Source organism: Ovis canadensis, chromosome 1, assembly GCF_042477335.2.
Source record: "Ovis canadensis isolate MfBH-ARS-UI-01 breed Bighorn chromosome 1, ARS-UI_OviCan_v2, whole genome shotgun sequence".
Classification (NCBI taxonomy): Eukaryota; Metazoa; Chordata; class Mammalia; order Artiodactyla; family Bovidae; genus Ovis; species Ovis canadensis.
Window position 1 is genome coordinate 18,628,970 of NC_091245.1, and position 14,824 is coordinate 18,643,793.

At 51.5% G+C, this 14,824-nt stretch overlaps 1 protein-coding gene across 10 annotated transcripts; it reads right to left on the reverse strand.

The window, feature by feature from the left end:
- Positions 1-8,860: 8,860 nt before the first annotated feature.
- On the reverse strand, positions 8,861-13,385 carry C1H1orf210 (chromosome 1 C1orf210 homolog). 10 transcript variants are annotated; one of them, XM_069588791.1, is made up of 5 exons: positions 13,263-13,385; positions 12,585-12,868; positions 11,248-11,324; positions 9,971-10,084; positions 8,861-9,831 (listed from the first exon to the last, which is right to left on the reverse strand). In XM_069588791.1, exons 4-5 carry the CDS (start codon positions 9,987-9,989, stop codon positions 9,515-9,517), a joined length of 336 nt encoding a protein of 111 aa, XP_069444892.1. In that variant the 5' UTR covers positions 9,990-10,084; positions 11,248-11,324; positions 12,585-12,868; positions 13,263-13,385; the 3' UTR covers positions 8,861-9,514. The 10 variants fall into 10 exon arrangements, with proteins under 10 accessions (XP_069444892.1, XP_069444885.1, XP_069444901.1 ...); XM_069588784.1 differs by lacking the exon at positions 13,263-13,385 and having other exon boundaries at positions 12,585-13,254; XM_069588800.1 differs by lacking the exon at positions 13,263-13,385 and having other exon boundaries at positions 10,775-11,324; positions 12,585-13,210.
- Positions 13,386-14,824: the final 1,439 nt, after the last annotated feature.

Sequence of the window (14,824 nt, forward strand, 5' to 3'; positions counted from 1 at the left end):
GCCCACAAGGCTCCCCCGTCCCTGGGATTCTCCAGGCAAGAACACTGGAGTGGGTTGCCATTTCCTTCTCCAATACAGGAAAGTGAAAAAGCGAGAATGAAGTTGCTTAGTCGTGTCCGACTCAGCCACCCCATGGACTGCAGCCTACCAGGCTCCTCCATCCATGGGATTTGCCAGGCAAGAGTACTGGAGTGGGTTGCCATTGCCTTTTCCAGATGTGCTGCCTAAGAGGCATTAAATGTGGAGCTACAGAGGCTCTGACAGGAAAATCGCTTTCAGCTGCCAACATCAAGGCAGTTTCCTGGAGAAAACGCTGAGCTGATAGATGAGGGGAAGGGTGTTGCCAGCCACGACAGGGAGCAACGTGAGCAGAGAGAATAGGAAAGTTGAGGAGCACCAGGAATTCCGTGGGCATCTCAGACTCCACATATTCAAATGTGAGCCCCTCTCCTCTCTACCTTGAACTAACTCCCGATCTCACCCTTCACCCAGCATCCAGTTAAAGACCTCAGGTGCCAAGGTTGCCCCTGGTTTTGCAGGCTAACGTGCAGACTCCCCAGCAGGACTGGCCTCCCCCTCCTCAACGCACCCATGAGCCAGCCGTGGTGCAGCGTCAGGGTGACCCCAACATACTCTCTCCCTTTTCCCAGGCTTCATGGCTCCCTTCCCCTGCTGTGGCACTTTTCAAGACCTTGTGCCCTAAGAAGCCATGTTCTTGCGGAGTCTTTCCTGACCCTCTCCCCCTACACTAGCAAATTACCCCTTTGCTGTGACCAAACCTTCCATTGTAGACACCAGCCTGCAGTTCTTTCTCTATGAATCCATCCCCTTAACCAGACAGTGATCTCCTTCTGGCAGGGTCTGTGTCCTGCTCACCCATGTGTTCCTAGCCCCCCACACTGGCCCGGCACGTAGTAGGGTATGGATGTGTGGACTAAAGGCTCAGCTCACTGAGACCCTCCTAGAACTGGGAAGGGTGGGAGGTTATACCACTGTCTGCTGTTGGCCCTGAGTCTTTCCCTCCTGAGGCCCCACACCATCTGCCCCGGTAACTCATTCTTCCAGGGCTCCCAAGAGGGAGCTCTCACTCTCACCCAACTCCTGGCCCATCAGAGAACCATCGAATGCCTCTCCATCCTGTAAAACGGGGGTTACATCCTGGGTTTTTTTCAGCTGAGACGAGATTAGATTCTTTCACAAATTTACTTTCAAGAAACTAAAGGGAAACAGAGACAGAAAATTGGGAGGGGAGAGAGTTACATATGAAAGTGTCTGGATGAGCAGTTCCTGTAGGTCAGGCTGCATCAGACTCTCCTGGGAAGGACGCTACATGAGGAGCATGGTTCCTGCCCACAGAGGACCTATTTCAAAGGGCAGTGGAAGTTATCATCTATACACCCAACTATAACACGGGAAGGACGGTAACAGCTGGGCGGAGGCCCAGGCACGGTGAAAATGCTGATCCTTACTCATTCGCTAAAGCCAGCCCCACAACCTCCCGCTTCCAGCTTGTGTGCTCAGAGCATCTCACTAAACCCCACCTAGGTCTCCATCACCACCAGTTCTCCACTGACCACCTCTGCTCTCTCCCTCTCTCTTAAAGCAGTCCATTCTGTCTTCTCATTCCATCTGGTTAAGATTCTGTGACTCATCCTCTCACCCACTCCTTGACAGACTCCTCAACAACTTAGCTACCTGACCTTTGGTCCCTCCCTCCCAGCAAAAATCCCCTCTGTGGATGAACACTCACAGCAAGTGGCTACTAGAGAAATCTGAAGAGCCAGGCAGCCCGGTGTCACCGTGATTCCCCATCACTGATCCCAGCCTGGTCTGAAACAAATTACCCTGTTTCCCAGGCCAGCTCCTGCTCCCACATGGCCCTCAAGTTCCTGCCACTCCCTTCACACCCCAGCGTCATTCTCCTTGCAGCCCCCAACACTGCTCTCTGCAGACAACTCGGCCTCCCTCATCATGAGAAAATGAGAGTCATGGGGCAGGAAACCTCCACCTTGCTCCCATGAAACTGCTGCTTCTTAACTCCTGTCTGTCAAATGGTCTTGTCAGCCAAGCTGAGGAATTTGGATTTTGTCCTCAGGACACTGAGAAACCTGGGAAGGTTTTAATTAGGGTGGTACCCTGACCAGAATGGGACTGGGGACTCACCTGGCTGCCCTCTGAAGCCCAGATTGGTCTAAGGATAAAAAGAGTAAGAAAAAATGACTAAACAGCCCCAGAAGTGCCATCTCAGCTAGCTCCTGAGGGATGAGAAGCAGCTGGCCAAGCTAGGGAGGTTGGGAAGAGAATCCCAGAAAGAAGAAAGGGCAGAAGTACCCAGAGATGAGAGAACTGGTCCTTTGAGGACCCACAGAGATTGTGCATGATGGAAACATGCAGCATTAGCGGGCAAGAGGCAAGGGCATACCTGAGGGGAGTCCTGAGCCCCTCCCTGGCTTTAGAGTCTCCTTAGCAGGTAGCACAGTTTCTTGAGGTCAAGAGGAAATCAGTGATGGACTGTAAGGAAAACAATGGCCTGGCTGAAATTGTATTTTAGAATTCATTGGAAGAGGCAAAAATGGAGGCAGAGAAAGCCTCTGCCTCTGCTCACAGAGGACTTGTTCCAAAGGGAGTGGAAGTCATCATCTATACACCCAACTATAACATGGGAAGGATGGTATCAGCTGGGTGGAGGCCGAGACTCCAGTGGTAGATTGATGCCATCTCCAGATGATGGGGCTTGGACAAGGAGGTGTCTGCTGGGACAGTCTTATAGGATAGGTTCTATGGATGCTCAGAAGGTAGGACTCACAGGTCTTTTTGACTATCTACCTGGAGGAGCTTCTTTAGGACCAGACAGATGTGATGGGTCCACATTGATAGAGAAGAAGTAGGTCTTTAAGTCCCTGAGCGGGAAGGTGGGGAGAGTGGATCAGAGCCCACAGTGGAGTGACTGGAGCCCACAGTGGAGTGATTGGGCTCACGATGCTATTTTGATAGGAGTGAAGGAAGAATGTGGACACAGGTAAGTTTGAGTATTTTATAACTGGAAACTGACCAACACCCATTCTCTCTGTGAGGCAGTCATGATGGTGGTTTAGTTGCTAAGTCATGTCCAACTCTTGTGACCCCATGGCCTGTAGCCTGCCACACTCCTCTGCCCATGGGATTATCCAGGCAAGAATACTGGAGTGGGTGGCCATTTCCTTCTCCAGGGGATCTTCCCAACCCAGGAATCAAACCCAGGTCTCCTGCATCGCAGGCAGATTGAGGCCATTTTAAAGAACTTTTAGGGAAAATGAACAAGGAAACAGCAAGGTTGCCAGAGGCTTTGAGAGCCTGGAGAATGTTGGAGAATGGAGACTTTGAAAGCCTGAGGGAGGCTGGAAAATGGAGGCTTTGAGAGCCCATGGGAAGCTGGAGAAGGGGCAGGAACAGAAGCATGGACTGGGCAGTGCCGGTGGCAGTGAGGGGGTGGGAGGGAAGGTTCTTCAACAGCTTGCAGAGGTTAAGATGCAGGCCTCAGGTTGGAGTGTCACCTGGAGTATGCAGTGGTGACATGATGGGGCAGGCATTGGCAAGAGAGAGGTTAACACAAAGACCCTGTAATCTAAACAGGTGTCAGGGACAAGGGGAGCTGATAAAGACAGCATAGAGTGGTCAGCTCCTAAAAGCTCCCACTGGAAGCAGGCAAGATGAAGAGAGAGAGAGGCTTGCCCCATGTTCCTTCTGGGTCTCCTGGATGCCTGGATCCTAGAAGAATATGTTCCAGAAAACTCCAAATCTGTTCTAGTTCAAGTGGTCCTTCCATCATATCCAGTCACACCCCACAGGAGACCTCAGGCTCCCCTTGTGGAGCTTCCTCAAGGGACTAGGGGACCAACACGAGCTCAGTGTTTGCACACTGACCTGTCTGCCTCCTGGACTGTTGCGCAGGACCTGCCCTGGGCACAGCAGAGAACGGCCTGCTCTGGTCCCCTCCCCAGTCAGGGAGGGGACACACCATTTTTACCCTCCCAGACTGCTCTCCCAAACCTGGAACTTCTTGGCCCTGATTCACATGGGCAAGGGGTGCCAACCCAGGAAGGATGGGGGCAAATTCAACTATCAGGAGATTCTTTCTCTGGGTCTGTTTGATCATGACTTAGAGGTGAGATAATAGTGTTATTGCTCAGTGAAGCAGGCAAGTTGTAGTTAACCTGTTTGAGCCTCAGTTTCTCAGTCTACCAAATGGGCTGCCTGTCCAGCAGGGCTGTTATAAGGAAGTGCTTACACATCAGTGTTATTATTGTTGCTATCATTATATCCTACAGCATCAGAACTTTTCACCCCCTTTTTTTCCTTTTAATTATGCTGCTGCTGCTGCTAAGTCACTTCAGTTGTGTCCGACTCTGTGCAACCCCATGGATGGCAGCCCACCAGGCTCCTCCATCCATGGGACTTTCCAGGCAAGAGTACTGGAGTGGGTTGCCATTGCCTTCTCCTTTAATTATGACAGTGTGATAACACATTTACAGGAAACAGAAAATACAGAACAAAATTACATACAGTTCTACTATATATTAGAATTATTTTTTAAGTGGGTAAATTAAGATGTTTAGTTGCAGTTTCAATATCAAACTCTCAAAAATTAATAGAATGGACAGAAAAGTAGGATACATGAAAAGCACTGTGAACCAATTCAATGCAATTAAAACAGCAGGATACAGATTCTATTCAAGTTTCCATAGACTATAAACCAAGAGACACTGGAATATATCCAGGGATGTAAAGCAAGTCACAAATATTTCATGGTCTAAAGGTACTGAAATTGTACTGAGTCTGTTCTCTTTATCACTGTGGAATTATGTCAGAAATCAATAGCAAAAGGTATTTGAAAACAACCCGTGTATCTTTAAGTGCAATGTGACATTTACCAAGACAGAGCATCAGAACATCTAATTCTAGTCTTTCGCTGCTCTGAACTGGATCTTCCGACCTGAGTCCTGGAAAACAGACATGTTCAAATCCCAGTCTAGAGTGAGTGAGGAGGAAGGAGTCATGGCAAGCTCCTTCTTCAGAATTAAGACTGATGATCTGTCGTGGGGATAGATTGCCCTGGTGGTGCCCCTACAGATACGGCTAATGCTTGCAGATGCTTGCTCTGTTCTACTTTACACGTCACTCATTTAAGCCTTCTAAAACCATGTGAGGCAAGTGCTGCTAGGATCGTTATTTTACTGAGAAGAAATTGGAGCACTGAGGGGGTAAGTAACTTGCCCAAGGTCACACAGCAGGTAAACGGCAGAGCTGGGACTTGAATCCAGATCTTCCTGGTGGCTCAGATGGCAAAGAATCTGCCTGCGATGTAGGAGACCAGGGTTCGGTCCCTGGGTCAGGAAGATACCCTGGAGAAAGGAATGGCAATCCACTCCAGTATTCTTGCCTGGAGAACTCCATGGACAGAGAAGCCTGTCGGGCTACAAACCTGGGGTGGCAAAAAGTCCGACACGACTGAGTGACTCACACACTCTGTACTCTCAACTCAGTTGGTTGCTCTGCCAGCCTTCTTCAACTTCACATCCCTGGCTTGTGTGACCCCTGTTTTTGGCCTCCACACAAGGACAAGGGTTGTGGCCTTGCTCTGGGGACAGAAGGATGAAGCTGCCAAGAAGTTGGGCTATCCTTTGCAGTCAGGTCTGGGTTGGCGCTCGCAGGGGAGAGAAGGTAGTGACAGCTACTGAGGGATGAGGACAGGTTGCACGCGAAGGGCAGAGGTGGGCTGGGATCGGGGTCTGAAGCCACAGGAGGGCAGACCAGAGAGAAGCCTGGCTGAGTCCCAGGCCTCCCAGCAGTTCCCGCATCCCCGTGCCCTTGAATCTGTGGAACAGAATGGTGTTTCCTCTTCATGCCTGGGGCCAGGCATGCAAGCCTGCTGGGAACCATCCCTCCGGGAAATCCAGCAGGGCCGCTCTCTAGGTCCAGATTTCCCACCACCCACAGCAGGTTCTGGAACTCCTTTGCTTTTTCGATGATCCAACAAATGTTGGCAATTTGACCTCTGGTTCCTCTGCCTTTTCTAAATCCAGCTTGAACATCTGGAAGTTCACGGTTCACGTGCTGTTGAAGCCTGGCTTGGAGACTTTTGAGCATTACTTTACTAGCGTGTGAGATGAGTGCCATTGTGTGATAGTTTGTGGTTTTTCCAGTGGTCATGTATGGGTGTGAGAGTTGGACTATAAAGAAAGCTGAGCACCAAAGAATTGATGCTTTGAACTGTGGTGTTGGAGAAGACTCTTGAGAGTCCCTTGGACTGCAAGGAGATCCAACCAGTCCATCCTAAAGGAAATCAGTCCTGGGTGTTCATTGGAAGGACTGATGTTGAAGCTGAAACTCCAAAAATTTGGCCACCTGATGCAAAGAGCTGACTCATTTGAAAAGACCCTGATGCTGGGAAAGATTGAAGGTGGGAGGAGAAGGGGACAACAGAGGATGAGATGGTTGGATGGCATCACCAATTCCATGGACATGAGTTTGAGTAAACTCTGGGAGTTGGTGATGGACAGGGAAGCCTGTTTTGCTGCAGTCCAGGGGGTTGCAAAGAGTCGGACACAACTGAGCAACTGAACTGAACTAAACTGAACTGAACAGCAGGTTCTGAGGGGAAGCCTCCCCTATCAACCCTTCTTGGTGCCAGGCTCAGAAATGTGTGTGTCAGGTCACTTCAGTCGTGTCCAACTCTTTGTGACCCCATGGACTATAGCAGTCAGGCTCCTCTGTCCATGGGGTTCTCCAGGCAACAATACTGGAATGGGGTGCCATTGCCTTCTCCAAACTTCTGATCTGGGGTTGGGTGCTCACCTCTGCCCACATTTCTCAGAGGTTCAATCAAGGCCCTGAGAAACTGAGCTGCTTCCTGGCCCAGAAGTGCAAGCCAGGGCAGCCCCTCCGGGTGGGCCCTGGGGATGTATGAGGGGCAGAGGAGAGACCAACTGGCTCCTCCCCTGGAGGCCAGGACACGCTCTGCTACTCAGCATCCTCTCCGGGGTCTCAGGCTGGGGCAGCCGGTGTTTCTGTCTCCCACACAGGGCCTTCCCCACCTTCGAGGGTCTGGGGGCTGAGGAACAATGAATAGGGTGGGCTCCCCTCCTCCCTGGCTCCTCCCCAATCTCTCCTGTCTCCTCCTCCTCTGCAGACAGACCCTTAGAGGTCAGGGTTTCCCTGCTCTGTCCTCAGGGCCTCCTCTATGCCAGCCCCGCCCTGGTGAACAGATTCACCCCCGAGGGCCTCAGAGATCCTATTGTCAGGATTCCCAAGGCCACATCTACAGACCAACCGGACTTCACTCCGTGAATGCAGCTGCCCCGGGCAGCTACCCGCTGGAAATCCCATGTCCAGCATTGAATCCTTGCTCCCCGAACACCTGCTGTTCCTCAAGTGCCCAGCCAGTCCGTCAGAAACCAGGGCGGCTTCACTGACTCCCTACCCCGCGTGTCCAGTGGCCAAAAGTCCTGTCAACCATGTCCCCATCCCCCCACCTCGTCCCCGTTCTAAAACGTCCCTGGGATCTCTGTTCCCTGTGCCACACTTCAGTCACATCTTGGTCTCTCCCCTTCCGTCCATCCCTGCACAGCATCCCCTCTTCAGCTTCACCCCTGGCATGGGCACCCTCAACCCTACACCGCAGCCATCCTTGACATCTGGCCTTTTCCTTGAGCATCCCACACATTAGTCAGCCCTCACCTTTTTTCTCCCCTGGCTCTTTCCTCAAAGGCTAACACTGCATGTGGTGGATACAACTGGGCAGCTGCCTGGTTCCCAATTTCCCCCTGCTTGGCTGGGGCTGAACTGGAACAAATGGGTGGGCTTCTCAAATCACAAGAGGACTACAGGAGCCTGCTCCCATTGACCGGAGCTGATCAGACCAGGAGTAGATACTTGTCCCAAGCTGGGCCAATCAAATTCTATCAACTGGGTACTTGAAACCCAGAATCAAGAGTTTGGGAGTCCCAGGCATAGAACCTCATGCTGCTGCTGCTGCTAAGTCGCTTCAGTTGTATCCGACTCTGTGCGACCCCATAGAGGGCAGCCCAACAGGCTCCCCCATCCCTGGGATTCTCCAGGCAAGAACACTGGAGTGGGTTGCCATTTCCTTCTCCAATGCATGAAAGTGAAAAGTGAAGGTGAAGTCGCTCAGTCGTGTCCAACTCTTCGAGACCGCATGGACTACAGCCTACCAGGCTCCTCTACCCATGGGGTTTTCCAGGCAAGAGTACTGGAGTGAGGTGCCATCGCCTTCTCCAATAGAACCTCATAAGTGCCCATAAATGACAGAGCACTAGAGGTCCCATGCCCGACCTCAGGCAGCTGGGACCACCTGCTTCCTGCCCTTCTGAGTTAGCTATCCCCCTTTAATTCACCCCCCAAACTCCTTTCCATTGCTTGCAACCAAAAGACGCTTAACTCAAGCCTCTGCTATCTTGAAACTGTCTCCCTTTCCCCAGACTCCCTACTAGCAATCATGACCCTGTCTTTCTCCTCTCCATCAAGGTTCCACACTCAACTCCACTCCATCATCTCTCATCCACTCACCCCTAGGCTCATGATAATTCAACAAAGTCAATAAATATTTATTGAGCATCTGCTATGTACGAGACTCTGAGTACACAGAACGAGGTGCAGACTATGGCCTCAGAGAATACACAGTCTGGCCCAGTCAGGGTAAGTGCAAACTGTAACAAAGATGAAAATTAAACATGGTAAGAGATCACTAGAGAAACTCACAGGTGTTATGGGAGGTAGCAACTCTCAGGTGTCCAAAGGAGGGGATGTCTGAGCACTGTAATAGCTTTCAGTGACAAGGGACATTTTTATGCACAAGCATCAGTTCAGGAAAATAAAAATGAGAGACTTTATTTTTAATTAAAATGAAAACAGATGTATTAATATCTGTGAAAAACATAATAGAGCTATTTAGATTTCCATTTTATTGATAGGAAAAAAATCTCAGTAAGAAATTTGGCACATTGAATTTCCCCTGCTAAAATGCCATCATCAGGTCACATCTTAAATGCTGGCAGGTAGGCAGGCCACCTGGGGTCTACTGGCCGGTGATTTTCATCACTGTCAGAGAGGACTTGGGAGAAAAGAAAGGCATCGAGGCAAAAGAGGAGTGTGAGCAAAGGTCCAGGGAGAAACAGCACGGTAGGAGAGGGAGGAATAACAAAGAATTAGCTAAGCAGGAAGTAAAGAAGGGACAGTCAAGAAGGGTAACCAAAGGCCAACAGAGGCATGATTTCAAAGTCAGACCCTTGGTAAGCTTTATTCTGAGAACAGGAGGGAGCCATTGAGAGTCATTGAGTAAAAGAGGGTCATGATCACTTTTGTGACTAGAGTTGAGTAAGGGAGGATTACTCCACCCCTGGTCAGCCCTTAAGCCCTAACTACCAAGTCCCTGAGGCTTGTGGTTTCCATAAAATATCTGCTCTCCTTAAGCTGTCAAGCATAGGGATGGGGGGTGGGGTAGTCCAAAGATGAAGACTCAGAGGGAGAAGTGGTCCCTGCTTGCCCCTGTCTCCGGCCCACCAAACCCAGGCTGAATGTAATTGTCCTCAATGAAGCCATCATCATCCTCATCTTCGCCCACCTCAGGGTGAGCTCCCTTCCCTGTTTCAGGCAGTGGGCGGTGCTGGTAGCTGGCACGGTATTTGCGGCAGAGATGGCATTTGGCAGCAAGCGCGATGAGGAGAGAGAGGACCACGGCCCCCAGGACGACCCCTACCAGCACAAACCATGCCCGGATCCCACTGCCCAGTTCAGGGGCAGATGCTGTGGGGACCTCGGAGGGCCCCGCGATGGCTGCAGAGAAAGGGACAGTGTTATGGCTGGGGCCCAGGATCGGCTCCCAGGGGAAACTGAGAGACATGAGCGCAAGGTCCTCCCCACAATCTAAGGAGAACCCAACCCCCTCCTCAGTCTCCCTCCCACTGTCACTCACTTTGGTTTGCCTCACTCATGGCGGGGCCAGAAGACACTGGTGAGCCTCAGCCTCTGCCAGAAGAGCCCTGGTTCTAAGGAGACCCCTGACGCCAGGCAGCCCTGGGACAGAGTCCTGGAATATACACACGCAGATGGGGGTCAGGGACGGCTCCCTAGGCCCCTAGGGCTTCGTGCAGATCCTTCAAGGCTTTGCAATTCAGCACACGGCCCTCAATTCCACCCCCCATGCTACACACACACACACACACACACACACACACACACACGTCCTGCCTTGCACTCTTGTTTCCCAGCCACTCCCTCCTCAGTTTTTCGACTCCCTCATCCCTCAAGGCCAAATCAGACCATACCTGCCTGTGAGGTTGTCCCAAGACCCCCCTCATCACCCTCTTCACTCCCCTGCCCATTCGGCCACCAGTCAGGCACTCATTCCAGGCCACACTCACAGCCACAGGAGGGCACTGCGCAGACTCTGGAGACTGGACAACTGGCCGTAACTAGCTATCCACAGGAGCAAAACAGGCTGAGCCATGCACATGGGCTGTTTGTAAGGGAACACCAGGAAGTGGCTGGAAACACAGCTCAGTGATGGAACTTACTGAGCACAACTTATGATTCACCCTGTAATGTGAGTATAAACATTATCCCCACTCTACAGGTGAGGACACTGCAGCCCAGAAAGGTGAACTAACTCAGCCAAAGTCCCAGGACTTGAACCCAGGTCTCAGATGCCAGGGCCCAGAGCCCAGGCGGCTCCCCTGCTCTAAGCTGAGGGTGGGAGGTGGGGCAGAAGCAGTCTCACCTTCTAGAGGATGGACAACAGCAATTCCTTGAAGCTAATGGGCAAAGCGGAGACCACAACGGAGGATGGTGCTGGTCCCCATCCAGGATAGGAGGCTCCAGATACTGCCAGAACGGCCCTGGCCTCTGCTCTGGAGTCAGGAGCCCTGTGTCCCCACTCAGGCCTCTACCCTCAGCCCCTCAGGCACATTCCTTGTTCAGTCACCTCTGCCCCAGGGGGCGGGGAGTTGTTTTGGAGGAGTAGCCAAATGTAAATCAACTGGATCAGGAAATTACCTGGCTGAGACTCTCTAGGGCTGGGAAAGGTCTAGAGGAGAAAGAGCATCTGAAGTAAGGGACTATCTGGAGCAAGATCAGCTAGGCTCAGGATACCTGGAGAGGGAGCATCTGGGCCAAAGGAATGTCTGGGGTCGGTGGGGTGGAGGGGCAGCTAGGGGAGGAGTTAGGGGAAGAGCATCTGGGTTAGAGAAGTACCTGGAGGACGAGGAGCTGGGGCTGGAGGTATCTGAATCAGAAGAGGCCCTGGGAGGAGTGTCCAGGCAGAAAAGCACCTAGGAGAGAAGCACCTGGTTTAGGGAGCACTCGGCCATCGTCTTTAGTATCGATACCTTAACGACGCCTTACCTCCTCAACACCACCGCACTGCCACCAGGCCCCATGAGTTCTTCCTCTCAGTAGCCCTAGAATGCTGACACCCCTCCTCTGCCCCAGTTCGAGCCACCTTCATTTTGTTCCTCAACTCGCAATAACCTCCTAACTGAGATCTCTCCTTACCTCTCATCCACGTCAGTGATGGGCCTATGGACCAAATCTGACCCCATTACCCTCCACCTTAAAAGTCCTGCGCGAGCTCCCTAGGCCCCTAGGGTTTCGTGCAGATCCTTCAAGCACACGGCCCTCAATTCCCTCCCCATGCTACACACACACACACACACACACACACACACACACACACACACGTCCTGCCTTGCACTCTTGTTTCTCAGCCACTCCCTCCTCAGTTTTTCGAGTCCCTCATCCCTCAAGTCCAAATCAGACCATACCTGCCTGTGAGGTTGTACCGAGACCCGCCTCATCACCCCCTCACTGCCCTGCCCACTCGGCCACCAGTCAGAATTCACTGGCAGCTCCCTAGGCAGGGACTAGGCTGGCAAATGCGCTCCCTGCCGTAGGCAGAGAGAGCTCAGCAGTCAGCGGTTCACTGCATGTTTGTGAGATGAGTGGATATAGGGGGTGGAGTGGGGGAGTCGTTAGAAAGGAGAAGTAAATCATTCACTCATCCATTCACCAGCAAAAGTCCACTGTGTGCCTATCTGGGCCCCATACTAAGCCTTGGGTTCTCCAAAAAACAATGTCTTGTTCAGTTGAAATGAGTTGTTCAAGAGGGAGGGAACATATGCACAAATATGGCTAATTCATGTTGATTATGGCAGAAACCAGCACAACACTGAAAAGGAATTAGCCTGCAATTAAAAATTAAAAAAAAAAACTGAAATGAGTTAAATTCAATCTGATGTTTCTAAGATTTTACTCCTATTCCTTTCCTTCCTGCCCTGTCCCCAGGGACACACACACACACACACACACACACACACACACCCTCAGGCTATCACCCCACCCCTTCTGGTCACATTTCTTCCACGGACAAACACACACTCCTGCTCCCGGGAACCTTCAGGGATCTGTGACTTCCCCGTCCAGGCCCCCCAGTGCCTTCCCATGCTCCCCACCTGTAGGAACTGTGCCCAGTCCGCAGAGGAGCTTCCGGTTACCAGGCCAGGTGGGCGGGCCCGAGCTGTCGCATGACTCACCTGGGGACGCTGCGGGCAGGCGGGGCCTGAGGCGCGGGTGAGAGTGGAGGGCAACGCCGCCAACAGGGGGGACTAATTCTACATCTTCCCAAGCTTTTGGGGAGAACCTTCAGGCACAGGTCTCACCCCTACCCCCAGTGCTGAGCGGGTTGGGGGTTGGTGCAGCTGAGATCCAGAGACGGGACAGTCTTCAGCCGGCGGCGCTCAAGCTGGCGGCCCTGATAAACAAGTGAATTTCCGGTGACAGGTACAAAGTCCAGAGTTGAAGAGGGTGCTCTGCAGGCCTGTGAAGGCGGTGAGCCAGAACCAAAGGGGAGAGGGGTGGGCATTCTCCAGGCAAAGCCAGAGGGACCAAGCACAATCAAAACTGCCTGCAAAAGTAGATGTAAGCGTTTGTGCGTGTGTGTGTGTGTGTGTGTGTGCGCGTGTGTGTGTGGAGGCGGATGTGGAAGTCGATGGAGAGTGTGAGTTTAGAGGCCTTTTGGGAATGTGATGTGCCCTGGGGGTTTATCCTGTGTTTGCGTGTTTACCTGGGCAGAGGGTACAAGCCTCTATCTGAATCTCAAGGGTTCTGTGACCCCCACAAAGCTAGGCTCCCCAGGCTTAGTGTACCTCCTCGTCCTTTCAGACCCTCAGGGAGTCACCTTCCCAGTCTACCCTAGCAAGCCCCGCCCCTACCTTGACAGGCCCCGCCTCCACCAGGAAAGCCCCGCCTCCTCTATGCCCAGAGCTCCGTCTATCAGAGCATTTCCGTCATTATTTCATAATCATTTCTTCCTCTGCTCCCTCCCCAACTAGACTAGTTGGGGAGCTCTCCCAGGTTGGAACAAGTTTGACAGTCTCTAGGTTCCCAGCACCTGACACACGGCAGGCTCTCAGTAAATAACTAAGGGAGGAAGGGTTCCCTGAGCTAAGTGATGCGGGCATAGCAGTTCAAGGGACCCACAGGGCAGAGAGGGAGCAAGGGCTGCGGCCTGGGTTTGTGAATAGGGCACGATTAGAAATGCGGCTGGAAAGCGGATGGCCAGTTCGTGCAGGACGTTGAAGATCCTGGCACGGAGTCTGAAGTCCTACTGCCAGTGGCCCATTCCTCACTCTCCCACCCATACCTCATGTTCTCTGCTGCAGTCATGCCGAACTATTTTCCATTCCTGTAACTCACCATGTGTTCATCTCCCAGGCTTTGCATGTGCTGTTCCTGGGACCCCCTGCTTTCCTCCAGCCTTCATCCTCTCCCCCAAAATATCCACCTCCCACCTGGCTGACTGTTCCTCCCAGGCCTCCCATCATGTAGGTCCTAGGTGAGATCCTCTTGATCTAGATGTACCCTAGCCTAGGTTCCTCCTCCCCACTCTGTGCCCCTAGAGGACCCTGACCCTTCTCCCTCAGGGCCCTGACCACACAGTATTGTGATTTTCTCTTTACTTGGCAGAGTCCCCTGTGAGTCTATAAACTCTGAGGATAGGGTCTGTGTCTGTCTTGTTCCCCTTCAAATCCCTAATATCTAAAATGACAACAGTATGTACCCCTGAAATAAACAAATGAGAGGAAAGTGAACATTATCCTGGATGAGGCAGTGAAGATCCAAGGAGGGTTCAGAAGTTTTGGTTGATTTTGAAGCAGGGAAATTTCATAGGATTCAAAAGATATTCATTGAACACCTACCACATGCTGGATACTGCCCCAGCATATGGTACATATGGTTTTGATGTTGTTGTTTTCATTGAGGTATTCACATAGCATAACTTAGTTCACATAACAACAACAACAAACATCACTCTATTCATCCATTTCAGCACACAATTCAGCGGCTTTTAGTACATTCAGAATGTTGGGCAACCATCACTCAGTGTGGTTCTAAAACCTTTTCATCACACCAAGAGAATTCCCCCTGCTTGTTAAATAATCACACTTCGTTTCCCGATCCCTAGCTTCCAGCAACCTCTGATCTTCTCTGTCTCTATGGATCTGCCTCTCCTGGATATGTCCTACCAGTGCAATCATTAAAAGTGCCAGCTTTTTAATGAACTGCTTTATTTAATCCTCCTGACTGTACTATGAAACTGATGTTAATTACCCTCTTAACAGATGAATAAAATGAGGCCATAAGAAGGTAATTTCCATGAAGTCCCACAGAAGAAAACAAATAAGTCTGCCCATCCATCAGTCAGCCATTTATTCAATGAATATTTCCTAAATGCCCAGCACAGAGCCACAGCCAGCCCATAGGCAAGCACTGT